The sequence below is a fragment of the Rattus norvegicus genome, chromosome 17, assembly GCF_036323735.1.
Source record: "Rattus norvegicus strain BN/NHsdMcwi chromosome 17, GRCr8, whole genome shotgun sequence".
Classification (NCBI taxonomy): Eukaryota; Metazoa; Chordata; class Mammalia; order Rodentia; family Muridae; genus Rattus; species Rattus norvegicus.
In genome coordinates this window covers 18,448,973-18,466,755 of record NC_086035.1, presented here as the reverse complement: position 1 = coordinate 18,466,755, position 17,783 = coordinate 18,448,973, and the positions used below count along the sequence as shown (strand labels likewise).

The 17,783-nt window shown below is 45.4% G+C and overlaps 1 protein-coding gene across 1 annotated transcript; it reads left to right on the top strand.

Annotated features, from left to right (window-relative positions):
- Window positions 1-13,044: 13,044 nt before the first annotated feature.
- Zfp120l3 (zinc finger protein 120 like 3) lies at window positions 13,045-15,293 on the top strand (the record flags this gene model as incomplete). Its single annotated transcript, XM_006253773.5, has 1 exon — window positions 13,045-15,293. A coding segment is annotated over exon 1 (579 nt), but the record flags the coding sequence as incomplete, so codon positions are not given.
- Window positions 15,294-17,783: the final 2,490 nt, after the last annotated feature.

Sequence of the window (17,783 nt, the reverse complement as noted above, 5' to 3'; positions counted from 1 at the left end):
CGCTTCCTATCAGGTCCTTGCTAGACACTGAGCATGCTTGAATCTTCATCTTGGACTTTGACCTCTAGAGCCATGAGTGACCCACTCCTGTTGTTTGTAAGAGCCCAGCTGCTGGCGTTCTGCTGTAACTGTTCAAATGGACTCGGGCAAGCCGCTAAGGAATAATAAGAGGTCAAAGGAAGAAACGGCCTCTCGGGCACACCAACTGTGTCAAACGCAGCAGCAGCAACGTGCGGGTTGACAACTGTTGTGACTGTCTACCTTTTCAGAAATGAAAATGATGAGAGAGACAGATGGCACATATAGACAAGATGAAGGAAAATGTCCAGGTGAACAGAGACAGGAGGAGGTCAAAGAGGGGCATCTGAAGAGGAAAGATTGTAAGCCGGAAGTGTACTTCCCGTAGGGTATTTGCTCAGCATGCACAAAACCCTGGCTCTGCTCTAGCATGGCATAAACTGGGAATCAGTAGCAGAGGCCTGTAATCCCAGCACTCTGATGGTAAAGGCAAGAGGATTATGAGTTCAAAGCCATCCTCAGCTACATAGTGAGTTCAAGGCCATCCAGGGACACATGAGACCTTATCTCAAATTAATTAATTAATTGATCTTAAAAGATAAAAGATTATCAACTTTGTAGAAAAAGGAGAACAGAAGTGGGGTGGAAGAGGAGGAGGAAGGGAAGGAGAAGGAAGAAGAGGGATGAGGAAGAGAAGGCGGAGAGGGCAACCCTAGACCAACCAAAGCCACACCCCAGCGCATGTCTGCATTCAGGGCCTATGACTTCCCACCGCCATGCCCAAAATAAAGACTGGAGAAGATGAAGCCAAGGCAAAGGATGAGCCACAGAGATCTGAGTCTGTCTGATAAACCTGATATCAAAGTCAGAGGCCAAGCCCGAAAAGGTCCCCACCAAGAAAGGAGGCAAAAGACCCTGAGAGGGAAACAGGGAAAGCTGGGGCTAGCAAGGAGGACCAGCCCTCAGAAGATGCCAAACCAGGCACAGAAAGCCGAGGGCGTGACAGATGTCGATTAGAGGATTCCTGTTTATTTTTTTAATAACTCCAGCTTCTGACAACTGCACAGTCTGAAATACCATCTCTTCCCACCGTTTACACTATGTGGCTACCACACAGTGGTTTGGAAGGTGTCCTGGTATGTTTTCAATTGCTATGATAAAGACCATGACCAAAAGCTACACAGGGAGGAAAGCGTTAACTTGTCTTAAATGTCCTGACCACAGGCCATTGTCAGAGAAGGCATGGCGTATACTCCAGCAAGGCAGGAAGGGGAGTACCTTGGAGGGGTGCGGCTTGCTCAGCCTGCTTTCATATATGGGCCAGGACCACCTGCCCAAGGGTGGCCCCACCCAGAAAAATGCCTCCCCCCCACATGTGAGGACAGTCCAATTTGATGGAGGCATTCTCTAAATGAAAATTTCTTTTTCCCAGATGACCCTAGCACACTGGAAGGGTGGGGTGAGATTTGTCACTAACCAAATGCCTCCCAAGCTGAATTGATGTGGGGAAGTTCTTCCCCCTGGTAGTTTTCAAAGACTCTTGAATCCCAGGACGGTTGCCTGGTGTTGACACACCTGTACATCTTGGCACAAATCCCCTTGTCTTACGGGAATATTCAAAATTCATTGTTTGAGCCGCACCTCCCAACATCAACATAGACCTAACTTCATGCTGGGACATGACCCCAAATTGTTTTGTTTTGTCTTCCAGTGTGTCAAACCCGGGCTTTGCAGTGACATCATTAGGATGGTGATTCCCAGTTGGCACAGGTCCTCTTCTAAGAGAAAATAGGTGTTCAGTCACCACCTTCATTTTATTTCCTGATAGTCAGCGTCTGTTACTGAATAGTTGTTAGGTAACATGCCTACCTACCATGCTAACCCTCATTCTGAACCTCCCCTGTGCACGGTGCCCCATGAGAACGCTGTTGGCTTGCATATTGGCTTTCTGAACTAGGTTGTCCATCCAGAAAGGGACAATAGAAGTTCTTGTGTGCCAGTGCCCATGGACTGCCTCCGGTGACGATGGTTGTTTATGGAAAGCGTCATTAATAAAACTGGATACCGTTTGGCTTAGCAAGAAGAAAGGACGAATGTACGGTGCAGAAGGGTGAGCGACAGCAGGACAGTGTGACTGATGGACGGAGGGGAGGGTGGAGAGTCCGGCTGGAGAGGCTGGGGTGTGGGAAGAGGTGAGGATCAGACTGTAGAATGCAGATGCTGGCAGAGTGGCAGGTGTGCTGGGCACACAGAACCTGTGTTTGCTTCAGTTTCCCCAGAAGAGGGAAGCTATTAGAGGACAGTGCAAAGGTAAAGGTGAACGAGGTGGCTCTGTGTGTGCGCTGGCTGCTCCCTGCCACCTCCCTCACCTCACCCCTGCCACCTCCAGACATCACCCTTGCCACCTCTCTCACCTCAGCCCTGCCATTTCCCTGACCTCACCCCTGTCACCTCCCTCACCTCAGCCCCCAACCTCCCTCACCTCACCCCTGCCACCTCCCTCACCTCACCCCTGCCACCTCCGTTTCTGTCCCTACTCTAGTTTCGAACTCTTCCCTGAACATAAATAGCACATTTCTGCCCCCAGGTCCTTTGCACACACAGTTCCTTGAACCTAAAATGATCTCCCCACCCCACCCCCAAATGTCTGTATGTCCAGAGTAGGGCATGCTCTTGTTCCCATCAAATGCTGTCTGTCGTAGTACCTTCCCAGAGCAGCCAGTCCATACAGCCGCGCTCCACACTCACAGTCCCTTTCCCTGCTTCACTCCTCCCCTTTGCACCTACTTGACAACACATTTATTATCCTTTCCGGGCCCCTAGAATATTAGGTTTCAAGGAAGATGGGTTTAGACTGAAACCCTGTGTGTGGGTGGGCGTTACAAGAAACACAGTAAGACTCTCCGTGCCCACCCCCCGCTTTTAACTTAGGTTTTCAGTTGTAAATTCATATTAGATACAACTGTACCATTTTTGCTCTCTTGTGTGAGGCTTCTTTCTCTCTCCAGAACTGCTTTTGTTGTTTGGTTGCTTGTTAGATTATCTGTGCTCTTCACGCATCTCCATATCACCTACGTTCTGCTTTGTCCCTGGCTAGCGTTCTGCATGCGAACAGCATGATTCATTCATGCGTTCTCTGCGGATGAACGTTTTGGCTGCTTCCAGCTTTAGGTTATTTTAAAGAAGCTTCTTGGATGTCACTTTTGTTATTCCTGGGCCCGGAGAGCAGAACTGATGGGTCATAACAGGGGAATTACTATTATTATTCTATCAGAATCAGGCAGAAACATTCCCACCAACGCTGTGTGCGAATGCTGGTTTTTTTGTTTTTTTGTTTTTTTTTTCTCTGTGTGCAGTAGTTCTAGTCTTTTAAGAGCCGCTCTTTATCCTGAGTATCAAGCTGCAAAAATTCCCTTAGGTAAAGTCAGATGCAAAATATACATTGATATGTATGGTATATATTAAATCTTCCTAGATACAGATAGATATCTCAGATACTTTTTTCCTTGTGGCATATTCTTTGTCCTTGTTTGTTGGCAAGATCCTCAAAATATCCAGACGTCAGAATCATCCACAATCGTCACTTGTGGCAACAGGAGAGTCAATAATGACTCCTGTCTTTCATTTTGTCATTGGAGGTTTCCAGAATACACATTTAAAACTGTTAAGTCTGACTACGTCACGCCTCTGCTTAAAATTCCACCTGTCCTGGGTTGGGGATTTAGTTCAGTGGTAGAGCGCTTGCCTAGCAAATGCAAGGCCCTGGGTTCGGTCCCCAGCTCCGAAAAAAGAACCAAAAAAAAAAAAAAAATCCACCTGTCAGGAACTGGGAGGATTGCTCGGGGATTAAGAGCACTTGCTAATCGCACAGAGGACCCAAGTTCGGTCCCCAGCACCCAGATCAGACTGCCAGCTACAGCCTGTAAGTCCAGCTCCAGGGAATCTGGCGCCCTCTTCTGGATCCTACAGGCAACTGCACTCATACATGCACACACACACACACACACACACACACACACACACACACACACACCAAATATTTTTTTGAAAATGTACAGCGTGCTTAGAATCCAGTATATTCAGTATCCCATACAACCTTACCTTCCCATCTGACCAGCTAACTTTTGATATTTCAACTTAGAGCTTTAAACATAGTTCTCCTATAGCATAGTTATCTTTATTATTGGAGAGCGTCATACACACTTACACCATACTTTGCTTCTATTCACTCCCACTTCACCCCAGCTCCTTCCAGATCCAACCTCATCTTACCAACCCCTTTCCGGCTTCATGACCTCTGTGCTTTTTTTATACGACTCGGGAGTCCACCATGTGACACCTCCAAGTTCACAGCTGTCTCGTCACTCCTCACCCCAAGAGACTACACTGTCATTACATGGCTCGTATGTCCCTTTGGGATCACACTGGTATGCTCTGGTTATTCCTGTCATCTGACTTGCCTCCGTGGGGATGTAGTGGCTGGGAGCCGAGCCTGCGCCTTCCATGCCATCACTGTTTCCTGGTACCTAAAACTGAACCAGTGACCTAGGAAGTGCTTGGTTCCCAGTTGCTGGATGAATGAATAAATTAGCGAAAGCGTGCCTCAGAGACTAACCCGGCAGACGTGGGTTTTATCCACTAAGTGTGATGATGTCTGACCGAGTGCCGTTGATCTTGTTGTTTTGAGACACAGCCTCATTTGCCCAAGTTGGTCTCGAACGACTGCTCCTCCTGCCTCAGCCTGTTGATTGAAGGAATTCCAGGTATACGCCACCACACCCGACTTCTAATTTGTACTATAACTAATTAATCTATTAACTTACTACCACCCACTGTAGAAACTTCTCTGGCCAAAGCTGAGAGCAGCGTTAACCTGAGGGTATAAGGATAAATACGAGAAGTCGGTTTGACAGCATTCTAGTACACAACAGTGTCGGGTTCCCCACTAGGCCTGTGAAATCTCTAGCCATGAGCTTTTAACCAGGTTTCCAGTACCACGGACCAGTTTCTCATGTGACTTCCCTATCACTATGGCACGGTAGCTCCTGACTTAGCCAGCGGCCTGCATGACCTTTCAGCACTATAGAAAGCTAGCCAGCAAAGGAGAAGTTTCCAAGTCACTAAAAATGGACGCTTTCCCACTCACTCCACATTTGAACCGTCTCATCTCTGGGCTCTTTAAAACTGTGTTGACTAGCTATCAGCTGCAGGAGAATGACGAGACACTTGTTAAGTGAAAGAGAGGGTGATTTTGAAGGGCTTCAGAGTTACCACACGAAGTGCTGAGGGGCCTCCATATTTGAAGTACCGGGCTTCTCTTCATCTTGAATTCCACAACTCAGTCTCAGTCAGGCCTGGAGTGGTTTTCCGAATGTGTCATTACCGAACTGAAACTCTCCCTGTGGCCCCACAATGCCTCTGTTCCCAGGCAGCACACTTCTCTTCTGTCAGGCCCTACACACCGCCCACCCAACTGACCCCATCCTGACATCCCTTCCCACCCCTGACCACGCCTTAGTTCTCACACACACCGTTTGCCCCTGGATCCTCAGAACCCAGGTCCTTCGATGTGTTCTGCTGTAATGCTGTAATGCCCATCCACCCATTCTATAAGCTGTACCCATGTCACGGGTGTCAGGTCACAGAACTGCCGTGTGTGTGCTGAGTTACCTCATCGGCTGCCCCGTGCTCCCCATGACCAAAGCTACTCCTGATCCCCCCACCACCACACAACGAGCCAAAATAAATCTCTCCCAACCCTTATGTTGCTTCTTCTTAGGTAAATTTGATCATAACAACAAGAAAAGTAGCTACTCCACACGGCCTTGATCATGTGACAAAGTCCACACTCCATGCTAGAACTCAACCGGATCAGATCCGTGGCCAGCACACGCCTATCCTTCCCTGTGGCATGGTTATGCTACCCTTTACAACTGGCGTTACCTTGGCTCTTCAGCCTTTTCTCCAGCCCTGCCCTCATGAGCCCACATGCCAGCATAGCTTCACTTCCTAGAACGTCATTCCGTGTCCCCAGTGCCAAAGCTCTACTTCCTAGAACGTGCGTGATTCCATGCTCCCAACGGGATTTGACCATCTCATTCCCTCACCCTTGTAGACCCACTCTTGGGAAATCCCTAGTCATCCTTTTAGAATAGCCCTGCCATTGCTTTTCCTCCTCTTAGGCTATGTGCCTGTGTCTCTCTCTTCTCCGGCACAGCCTCACCACATGACTGAAGTCATTGAGCTTGGTTGGCGTCTCAGATGGGCCCAGAACCAGACGCGCAGCCACCACCAACACCCCCAGAGTGGCTCTGATTCCACACTTGTGTGTCATTTTTCTCCTAAGAAGTGCTATTTCCACTGTCAGGTTTATGAGCTTGAATGGAGATTTTTCCCATCATGTTTTCCCCTGGTACTTTGGGCCACACTCTTCATGGTTCTTTTATAGGCCTGGAGAGAAGGATTTAATTAAACCATACTTAATAGAATGGCTGCCTCTCTGCCTCTCTGCCACTGGCAACACAATCCGGGCTTGGAAAATAAAAACAAACACAGTACTTGGTGTGGTGATACAGAGAAACAAAGATGGTATCACAGGGTGTCAGAATGAGGGGAAATTTTTGAACACTGATGCGGGCCAGCATTTCACACAGGATGAGGAGAGAAGCTGCCTTGGTATCACCAGCCAGAGTTCTTGATTTTTTCAGGAATGCCCAACACAAAGCTGCATACAGCTGCATACAGCCAGGGACACACGTGGGACATTATGTACTTCTGCAATCTGTTATAGTTTTCTTTGTATAGTGTATGTGTGTGTGCACGTGCGTGTGTGTGTGTGTGTGTGTGTGTGTGTGTGTGTGTGTGTGTGGTTAGTCCTACACATACATATGTACACCGTACAAACAATAATAAAATAAATGTAGTGATCAGGGCAGACTGACATCAGTCATAAGTAACATGGAAAGTTTCTTAGCCCTTGGTGACCAAGTGGCTGTTAACACTCCAGCCGTCACAGCCACAGTCAAGGCAGGAATGGGAGCAAGAGGAGAAAGACCTCAATGAGCACATCCCTCTGTTATTCTGCAGACAGCAAGTTCCACTATACATTTCCCAGCAGAATTCTAATTTCTTGCAGGCCCCCAACACATTATATTACCACTCAGTAGGAAAAAAAAAAGCTACTTAAAAATAAAATGTTTGATCTTTTAAACTTTTATAATGGTGGTGGGGGGGCTGAGTCCAGGCTGGGGAGATAGCCTGGCTAGTACACTCCCTGCCGTGCAAGCAAGAAGACCTGAGTTCAACTGTTAGCACTCACATAAATACCCTAGTATGATAGTCACTTGTCATCCCAGTGATGAGGAAGCGGTGACATATGCATCCCTCGAGCTTTCTAGCCAATCAGCCTAGCCTACGGCAACCAACAGATTGGGAAAAGATCTTTACCAACCCTACAACTGATAGAGGGCTTATATCCAAAATATACAAAGAACTCATGAAGTTAGACTGCAGGGAGACAAATAACCCTATTAAAAAATGGGGTTCAGCGCTAAACAAAGAATTCACAGCTGAGGAATGCCGAATGGCTGAGAAACACCTAAAAAAAGTTCAACATCTTTAGTCATAAGGGAAATGCAATTCAAAACAACCCTGAGATTTCACCTCACACCAGTGAGAATGGCTAAGATCAAAAACTCCAGCGACAGCAGATGCTGGCGAGGATGTGGAGAAAGAGGAACACTCCTCCATTGTTGGTGAGATTGCAGACTGGTACAACCATTCTGGAAATCAGTCTGGAGGATCCTCAGAAAATTGGACATTGAACTACCTGAGGATCCAGCTATACCTCTCTTGGGTATATACCCAAAAGATGCCCCAACATACAACAAAGACATGCTCCACTATGTTCATAGCAGCCTTATTTATAATAGCCAGAAGCTGGAAAGGACCCAGATGCCCTTCAACAGAGGAATGGATACAGAAAATGTGGTACATCTACACAATGGAATATTACTCAGCTATCAAAAACAATGACTTTATAAAAATTCATAGGCAAATGGATGGAACTGGAAAATATCATCCTGAGTGAGGTAACCCAATCACAGAAAAACACACATGGTATGCACTCATTGATGAGTGGATATTAGCCCAAATGCTCGAATTACCCTAGATGCACAGAACACATGAAACTCAAGAAGGATGATCAAAATGTGAATGCTTCACTCCTTCTTTAAAAGGGGAACAAGAATACCCTTGGGAAGGAATAGGGAGGCAAAGTTTAAAACAGAGGCTAAAGGAATGCCCATTCAGAGCCTGCCCTACATGTGGCCCATACAGCCACCCAATTAGACAAGATGGATGAAGTAAAGAAGCACAGGCCGACAGGAACCGGATGTAGATCTCTCCTGAGAGACACAGCCAGAATACAGCAAATACATAGGCAAATGCCAGCAGCAAAACACTGAACTGAGAACGGGACCCCTGTTGAAGGAATCAGAGAAAGGACTGAGAGAGCTGAAGGGGCTTGAGACCCCATAAGAACAACAATGCCAACCAACCAGAGCTTCCAGGGACTAAGCCACTACCCAAGATTATACATGGACTGACCCTGGGCTCCAACCTCATAGGTAGCAATGAACAGCCTAGTAAGTGCTCCAGTGGAAGGGGAAGCCCTTGGTCCTGCCAAGACTGAACCCCCAGTGAATGGGATTGTTGGGAGGAGGGCGGTAATGGGAGGAAGAGAGGGAGGAGGAGGAGAGGGAGGAGGAGGAAGAGGAGGAAGAGAAGAAGAAGGAGAAGGAGAAGGAGAAGGAGAAGGAGAAGGAGAAGGAGAAGGAGAAGGAGAAGGAGAAGGAGAAGGAGAAGAAGAAGAAGAAGAAGAAGAAGAAGAAGAAGAAGAAGAAGAAGAAGAAGAAGAAGAAGAAGAAGAAGAAGAAGCTGCAGCAGCTGCCGCCAGCACCTAGGGGCCTGCACATGAGGTTGAGCACACACACATGGGTTATATACACGCACATCACAAACCGCCATGGGCATGCGCATCCACACACATGTAAACTCGGGCTGGAATACTGAGTTGTGAGCAACAACCAAGGCCTGCCATGAGAGCCTGCCACTTACGGGGAGATTTAAATGCAAGATGAGGATTTTAAACGAAGCCTTTGAAGTTTCCCTACGAGCTTGTTCAGAAACCTTAATCGCTGTACTGTGTCACAGTGAGCTTCTCCCTGTGGAGAGTCAACAAGATCCGACTGGCTCCGTCTCCCGCTTACTTCGTATCTCCCAGACTGCCCTTAGATTATGCGAATTTGTGGCTTGAGTCCTGAACCCCACTATTTTGGCATTAGCCTCAAGGTAGCTCCACTATTAAGCTGACCCCTACATCTCTCTGTTCTTGGATACCTTGGATGTAGAGATAAAGCAGAGAGGATGAAAGCCGCAGACGATTCCGAAGTCAGGAAAATCCAGAGGGAAAGAGGAAGATTCTGTGTGTTCCTTATCATCTTCAGTCAAATGACTGACTACTCCCCAAGCCAGAAATAATCCAGATTTAATTGGCAAAGGTATTTTAAGGTTCCATCCTTTTTCTATTTTCCTCCTGTCTTAGTAAAGGAATTATGTTCCAAGCATTGAGCATCTTGGCACAGTAGTTACTAAGACAACATATTAAATGGGGAAAAAGAAAACATCACTGGATTTAAAAAAAAAAAAAAGTCTTCCAATTCAAATATTGGCATCTCAGTATTGCAATTTGCAGTTTGACCAGGCACCATACCATGCCTTCCTAAGAAAAACCTGTATGTTCTTTAAGTCAAAAGTTAACCCTTTCTCTCCTCTATACATTAGCGGAATCCTTTGGCCATCATAAAGAACCTCCTTTCTGTTACATATTACAGAAGCTATTATCCATTTGTCAGTATATACTCCGGCTGGCCTGCACCACATTTTACTAAACAGTTGTCAGTCGATACCTGTCAGGACTGCTCCCAGCCCCACACCCAACATCAAAGCCCCAGCATGCTCCAGTCCCTTCCATAAAATGAATATTAGCCTACAACCTGCCCATGACTTCCCTTACATTTCAAATTATCCCTAGATTATTCCTGAGAGTGATAAGATGTAAAGCCTTTATCATTTTCTAAGGAGCCACAGGAAATTCAGAGAGGAAAAGAAAAACCCATGTATATTCAGGACCCACATTTTCCCCTATATGTTTTGGGTGCCTGATTGAATCGGTTGGCTACAAACACCAGGCAGGGAGGGCTGGCTGATGCCCTGGCTGGTTCGTTCGTTCTTTCTTTCTTTCCTTCTTTCTTTCTTTCTTTTTTATGTGTACTTTCTTAATTTCTGGTGATGTATATGAGGTTGAGTTTAAACCACGGGCCACAAGTTTGAGAGAAACTATATGAGGACGTCACAGAAAAGTGACGGTAAAGGCTTCTGAAGGTCCAGACTTCTAAATTTGTAATGGATCTGAGAAGCTCCTGAGAGCATCCCGTCCGCCCTCCCTCCCTTGCATGACTGCAGCCCTGGGCTCTGAGACACACCGCACTCACACACCCCCACAATGTGCAATGCCCAGAAATGCTGGCAAAAGCCCCTCAGATCAGCCCCCAGACTGTTACATTAGGAACTGCAGAGTTTCCACTCTGTACAGTGAGCTTTCTGTTCTTACAGAAACAAAATGGCTTAATTGGGGGAAGTGATGTATGTGGGGGGGGGGGCTTCTAATATTTTTTATTACAGATCCTCAGCATGTAAGTATCCAGTTGGTACATCTTTGCACTGAATGCTAGAATATTTGATCTAAAAAAAAATGTTGAGTCACTGGCTTATGTTTCATAAAAAGATAAGAATGTTGGATGGATTTCAGCTTGGGATTTAGGACAGGATTTCCAACATGGTCTAAAACAGCCCTTAACATTACCTTTGCCATTTTGTAGTCTATATTCATGCAAAACAGTCACCTCGGTCTTGACCAACACAGTGAAACGTCAGTCAACTCTAAAAAGTGACAAATACCGTCTGCCTCTTAACACTGCCAAATATTTGGTCAAGATTTAATTCTTTGTGTAAAAACAGAAAAGCACATCCAGGTAGATCATTAGTAGGCAAATTTACTTTGGTTTTCCATAAATTAAGTATATTATAGAATTGCTCAGAATTCAACTTCTTTATGACCTCTTATCTGTATGTATTTTATTTCCGTACCTGCTTCGTATGCCTGTATGGTCCAATAGATGTAAACTTCTCAGGTGGAAAGACGTCGTAAGTAGAAACCGTAAAGAACGTCTCCCAAAACCTGGCCAATGAAGCACCTCCATGTGCTACAGGTGACGTAGAACTAAGTCCTCTAGGAGGATGGAAACTCCGTATTCTACTCTAGTAGAATAGAACTGACCTCCATGGAGCACGTGGTTCAACCTTCTTGGTGTTCCCCACAGAGAAGCAAATCTTACAGGAGCGAATTCCCTCTCCGGAAGCCAGCACACAGAGGAAGTGCAATCCCAGCTCTATGGCATGACTTCCGGTGATTAGCCAATGGGCTTCTTCCCTATGCTTCACTCAGTGCCTTTGCTGGGTGACCAGTGCCATGCTAGGTGCTAGAAACACAGAAGAAACTAAGACGGAGTCCCACTCTTAAATGACAATATTAGGACTCTAGATGAGGGGGGAAAGGCAGTGGAAAGGGCTTGATTTGTGCAATGTCTCCTCTGCCTATTCAAGAGAGAGGAGGGAGGGACTACAAACTGAGTGGGCTGGGGATATGGACTGGGGTGGAGCACACTCGGCACCTACAAGGCCCTGGCTCAATCCTCAGGATCAGAGTCAAAAGAAATTTTAATATTTAAAAATGTAGTGTGTGGGGGTTGGGGATTTAGCTCCCCTAGCGAGCGCAAGGCCCTGGGTTCGGTCCCCAGCTCTGAAAAAAAGAAAAAAGAAAAAAAAATGTAGTGTGTGTTTATGTGTGTGTGTGTGTGTGTGTGTGTGTGTGTGTGTGTGTGTGTGTGTGTGTGTGTGATGTATGTGCAAGGGCACACTTGTCACAGTGCACATTATAAAGGCCAGACAACAACTTCCTTTGTGGATCCAGGTGGAATCCCGCATTGTGTGGGCTCTGGGGAGGAGGGATCTGAGCTCTGGGGAGGAGGGATCTGAGCTTGGTGGGCTTGTGTAGCAACCATTTTTACCCATTGAACTATCTTAACGGTCCCAAGGTGATTGTTTGCATAGGGCAGGAAATAGCTTTGTGTCCATCAGACTGAAGAAGCAAATGCGGTTTGGTGGTGGCTGGACTGAGTGAGGTGGAGACGTTTGTCATGGGGAGATGTCACATCCACTGGAAGGTGAAAACTTAGTGTATGAGCCATGCTTTGAAAGTTTGCCACCTTATAAATACAGGCATGCCCTGGAATTGCCAGAAAGTTAAATATGGTTCATTAAAATTAGGCTAATGAATACCAAAGCTTTAGCCTTGTTTCAGAGAAAGTGCTTTTCTTGGCTTAAGACTTAAAGTGTTCCAAGGGCAAGCAAGATGGCTCAGTGGGTAAGGGCACTCCCACCAAGCCTGACGACCTAAGTTTGAGCCCCAGACCCAACATGGTGGAAGGAGAGAACTGGCTCCTGCTTGTGCCTGCGTGCCCTCCTCCTCCATGATCATCACTGCACCTGTATGTATCACATGCACATGTGCATACACACACGCATGAATGCATGCACGCATGTACACAGAGTCATAAAGACACACACACATGTACACACTCATGCATGCCCACACACATGTGCATGCACACACATGTGCACATATACTCACAGAGACAGACAGACACACAAGCATACACACATGTGCACATACAGACACACACAGAGAGAAAGTCAGAAACAGACAGAGACACGGGGACTCAGAGAGATTGTATGCAAAACACACAAACATAAAAAAAATATAATAAAGTAACGTGTCACAGTAATGTTAATAAGTGCTTTAAGAGACTACATTTGTATCATTTAGCATATCTGGATGGCACACGTTTGATCTGCACCACCCACGATACAATAATGTACCTGTTCTCTATGCCTTCTAGACAGCATAAGAAATAAAAAACCAATGTCCTCAAAGAGTTCAGAGCCTGGTTAGGAAAACGACCATGTCACCGCTCCAGGGACTGACCTCATGGTCCTACTAGCAACCACTATGATCCAAGACCCAAAACAGACATCACAACGCACAATCAACTCTAGGACAGAAGTAATTGAATTATAGAAGGTTTATGACCTCACTCACCACCTTTCTCTCTCCCTCTCTCTCTTCCTCTTCGTCATCCTCTCCTCCCTCCTCCTCTCCTCCCTCCTCCTCTCCTCCTCTCCTCCCTCCTCCTCTTCACCCTCTTCATACTCCTCATTGTCTTCTTCCTCTTCATCCTCTTTTTTTCTTTCCTCCTCCCTCCTCCCCCCCCCCCATGCTGCACTGCACACCACCTTGGTAAAGATTAATGGTATATGACAGACATCGTCCTGCTCTCAAACTAAAATGGAGAATGGGGGAAAATGACTCAGAAGTTAGACGTGTGGGGCTTTTAAATTATCAGATTATCTGCAGAAAACTTTGTCTAAATTACCTAACTATCTGCCTTGATTTTTTTTTTTTTGTTCATTTCTGTAAGTGGATCCACAGGGTAAGATTTAAGTCAGTCAAAGGAGTGTGTGTTTACCTACTCGTCTGGCACACTGGGAAAGGAAGGTGTGTGTACCAGTTGCCTAGCAACCTCCTCTGCTTTCCTCTCGAGTTAACTACCTGTGGATGGAGCCTGACAGACCACAGGCTCCAGCGGACATTCTTGCCTTCAAGGGAGGCTTAGAACTAAGGTCAGTAGCAGAGCTGCCGAGACAGAAGAATGGATGGTTTTTGTGTTTATAAAGTAATAGGCTCTCCCGTGTGAAAGGAACCTGAAATGTTGTTTTAATCTGAGTGCTGTCTTCTCCATGGCTTCACAGTTGTGATATTGATACAACCCTATCTGAGCCAAATTTAGTGAACTACTAAGTTCAGACCTTTCCCCCACAATGTACTGAATCGATTTGAGTTTTAACTAAAGATGGCATGACTTGAAAATGTCAACGCTGTTTCATTTTTCTGTTTTTTGATTTTTGATTTTTCTTTTGAAAGGACATGCTTTATTTTTTTTTGATTAAAAAAAAAACAAAAAAAAAAAACCAAAAAAACCTACCAAAGTGTACTCATTGGTTTACCCATAGCCTTCTTTCTCATAGTATCACGAAAAGTTTCTCTCTAAATTGTCCCCATCCCTCATAGTTGACCTGCTGGTGCCTTGTAGATCAAATCTCATCTTTGTGTATGACAACCTGGTCACTAGGTTTCCCTCCCCAACAGAGTTCCCACTGTCTTCATTCACATTCACTTGGAGGGCCGAGTCCCTCTCTGCAGTCCTCATCAGGCAGCCTTAAAGTCCAGCAAAGCTTTGTATGTTGACTTTTTAGCCAGGAGGGAGAGCAGAATGACAGAGCAGGTAAGAAGGGTGTTGTTAACCAGAGTGGGTACCAGGCCTTGTTAACACACCTCAACTTGGGGAGAGCTGACAGACACGGAGACTCCTGGAAATTGACCTGTTTTGTGTTCATTAAAGAGAGAACTCCAGGAGTCACTCTTCAGGTTGCTGTGAGAGGAGCTCAGAACACCCAACATGGATGTCCTGACCTATGATGATGTGCATGTGAACTTCACTGAGGAAGAGTGGGCATTGTTGAATCCTTCTCAGAAGAGTCTCTACCAAGGTGTAATGCAGGAGACCTGTAGGAATCTCAGTGCTATAGGCTACATTTGGGAAGACCATACTACTGAAGAATGTTGTAAAAGTTCAGGAAGACATGGAAGGTATGAAAGAAGTTTTACTGGAAAGCAAACCTTTGATTTTATTCAGAATGGTAATGGCTTTGCAGTTCAGAGTCATACCCAAAGGCATAATGGAGAGGAGCCCTATGAAGGTAACCTATGTGGTAAAGCTTTTGTACAGAGGAATAATCTCAAAACACATAAGAGGACACATAATAGAGAAGAACCTGCTGAATGTAACCAATGTTGTAAAGACTTTGTAAGAAGCAGTGCTCTCCAAAATCATGAAGGAACACACACAGGAGAGAAACGCTGTGAATGTAATCAATGTGGTAAAGCCTTTGCACAAAGGAGTAGTCTCAAAAGACATAAAAGATCATGTAATGCAGAAAAACGTTATAACTGTAACCAATGTTGTAAAGCCTTTGTACAAAACCATAATCTCCAAAAATATAAAAGGACCCATACATTAAAAAAAAAAAAAAAAAAAAGACAGAACTCCAGTGAGGAAGCCTCCACGGTGGTTAATTGTTTAGGATTTTTATTATTCAAAGGCAAGAAGTTAAGATTACTCTGCCAAATAAATCTCATCCTATTTCTCGTGTGAATCAATCAAAATCTCCTGATTCTGCAGTTATCTCTCCTTTCAGCTTGTTAGGTAAACAAACAACAAACCGTGTTGTTTATTTCATTTGTTTGTTTGTTTGTTTGTTTATTCTCTCTCTCAGATCCCTGTGGAAGCCAAAAGTGGGCATCCTCTATTTCTTGAAACTGCAGTCACATAGGTACTTATGAGCAGCCATGTGCCTCGGACCAAATGCAGGTTCTCTACAAAGTCAGCAGATGTCCTTTGACCATTCCTTCCGGTCATTTGACCTGAACCATTTCTCCGGGCCCATACTGTTAATACTTTCGCCCAAATAAAGGACAGAGTGATTTAATTGGTGAAAAGGGCAGAGTTCAATAGTAAAATCCTGGAAGCCAATCACGGGCTGACAGAGAACCATTGCCTATAGCCGTCAAAGCTCCTAGAATCTAACCCATGCTCTACTGTCCAAAGGGACACACCATGAAAAAACTTCCCAAGTGCCTTACGAGAACCAGAGGGAAATTAGGATATATTGGCAACCTCCGTGTTACCTCGTTTAAATGAATCCTCCAACAACAAAGACTACTGAGGAACTTCTATGTCTGATGCTTCCTTAGACTTGAATAACTACATATACTTACCTATATAGTAAATTATATATTTCATGTACACACACACACACACACACACACACACACACACAGCAAAACGGGTTGTTTATGGAGTGTTACTGTACCTATTTCATTTCTGTCACTGTGATAAAATATCCTGGCCAAAAGAAGCTTTGAGGAAGAAAAAGTTTATTTGGCTTACAATTCTGTGTTGTAGTCCATGATCGTAGAGATATCAAGGCTGCTGTGGAACATCCAGAGTCAAGAGCACAGAGAAACGCATGCGGCCATACTTAGCACGAAGCTAGTCCTCTCTCCTCCTCTCGAGCCCAGAGTCAGGCGATGGTGTCACTCACAATGGGCTGGCCCCTCCTACCTCAATTAGTAATCAAGACAATCCCCCACAGACATGCACATAGGGCAAACCAATCTAGCTAATTCCCCAAGGGAAACTTCCTTTCCCAAGGCATTCCAGTTATGTCAAGGTGATATTTAAAGCTAATTTAAAGCTAGCAGATGTGTGTGTGTCTACTAGCCTCTTATTGCAGAGTCAGGGATGGGAACAACTCCCAGAGTGAACATTTAATAGTGTCGGGGCCAGAATCAACTCTGATTTCAAACAAGTATACATCTTTCCCTACTGCTGGCATCTCTGAAACCATGGTCGCTGCTGCTGCTACCTGGACTCCAACTCCTTTGCTTTCCATGCACAATAATTTCCTGTTATAGTCCCAGCCATAGTGGCTTACAGTCTAAGGAGTGGTGAATCTTGGTGATCATGTGACTCACAGTGAGTTAACATGCATTACATCCAAGGCAACTACTGGTCCAAGAGGCCAAGAGGTTAGAAAGAATCCTTAGTCCTCTGTGTTTTCTTGGTGCAATGTGAGACCTGCTTTCCTTCTCCTACTGAAGTGTCTTACAGTGACCCACCCCCGTCAGTGCTGCACAGAGGCTGCGGAGCAGGGATAAGGAGTGGAGCGTACCTGACGTCATAGCTGTGCGTAACAGTTTTACTGCATGTGTACTGGTCCCAATTATACCGTAGAGATGATACTGGCTGATGAGTCCTGAGTCCCCACTCCCTCCCCCCCAAAAGACTCCCACAGATATGGTATCCACTGAGAAAGATACTTCAGAGTCCCTTCTTGTGAGATAAAAATGAAGGCATGTCTTTTGTCTTTTTCAATTGTCCTTTTCTGACCCTCACAAAAGCACAGTTAACTGGGTAGTTAATTGGAAAAACATGACACAGATGAAAACTTTCAGTAGCATTAAGGTGTGTCTACTACAAAGGATGCCATTTGAGCTCCCAGTTCTCCGTGGGGACCACTGTGGAGAGTAACCTAGACTTTGTCTTCTATGAGCAAAAGGTGTGTGTGTACAGTTTCTTCAACGTCTTCTCATATCAGATAGAGGAAATTCTCCCATTAAAAGTTATGTTTCGGGGTTGGGGATTTAGCTCAGTGGTAGAGCGCTTGCCTAGCAAGCACAAGGCCCTGGGTTTGGTCCTCAGCTCAAAAAAAAAAAAAAAAAAAGTTATGTTTCTGTGTATATTGGTATGTGAGTATGTATGCATGAGTGCAGGTGTCTACGGAGGCCAGAAGAGGATTTGATCCCCTGGAGGGGGATTACAGATGGTTGTGAGTCAGCCAAGATGGGTGCTAGGAACCAAACTCTACTCCTCCACAAGAGCAGTATATACTCTAACCGCTGAGCC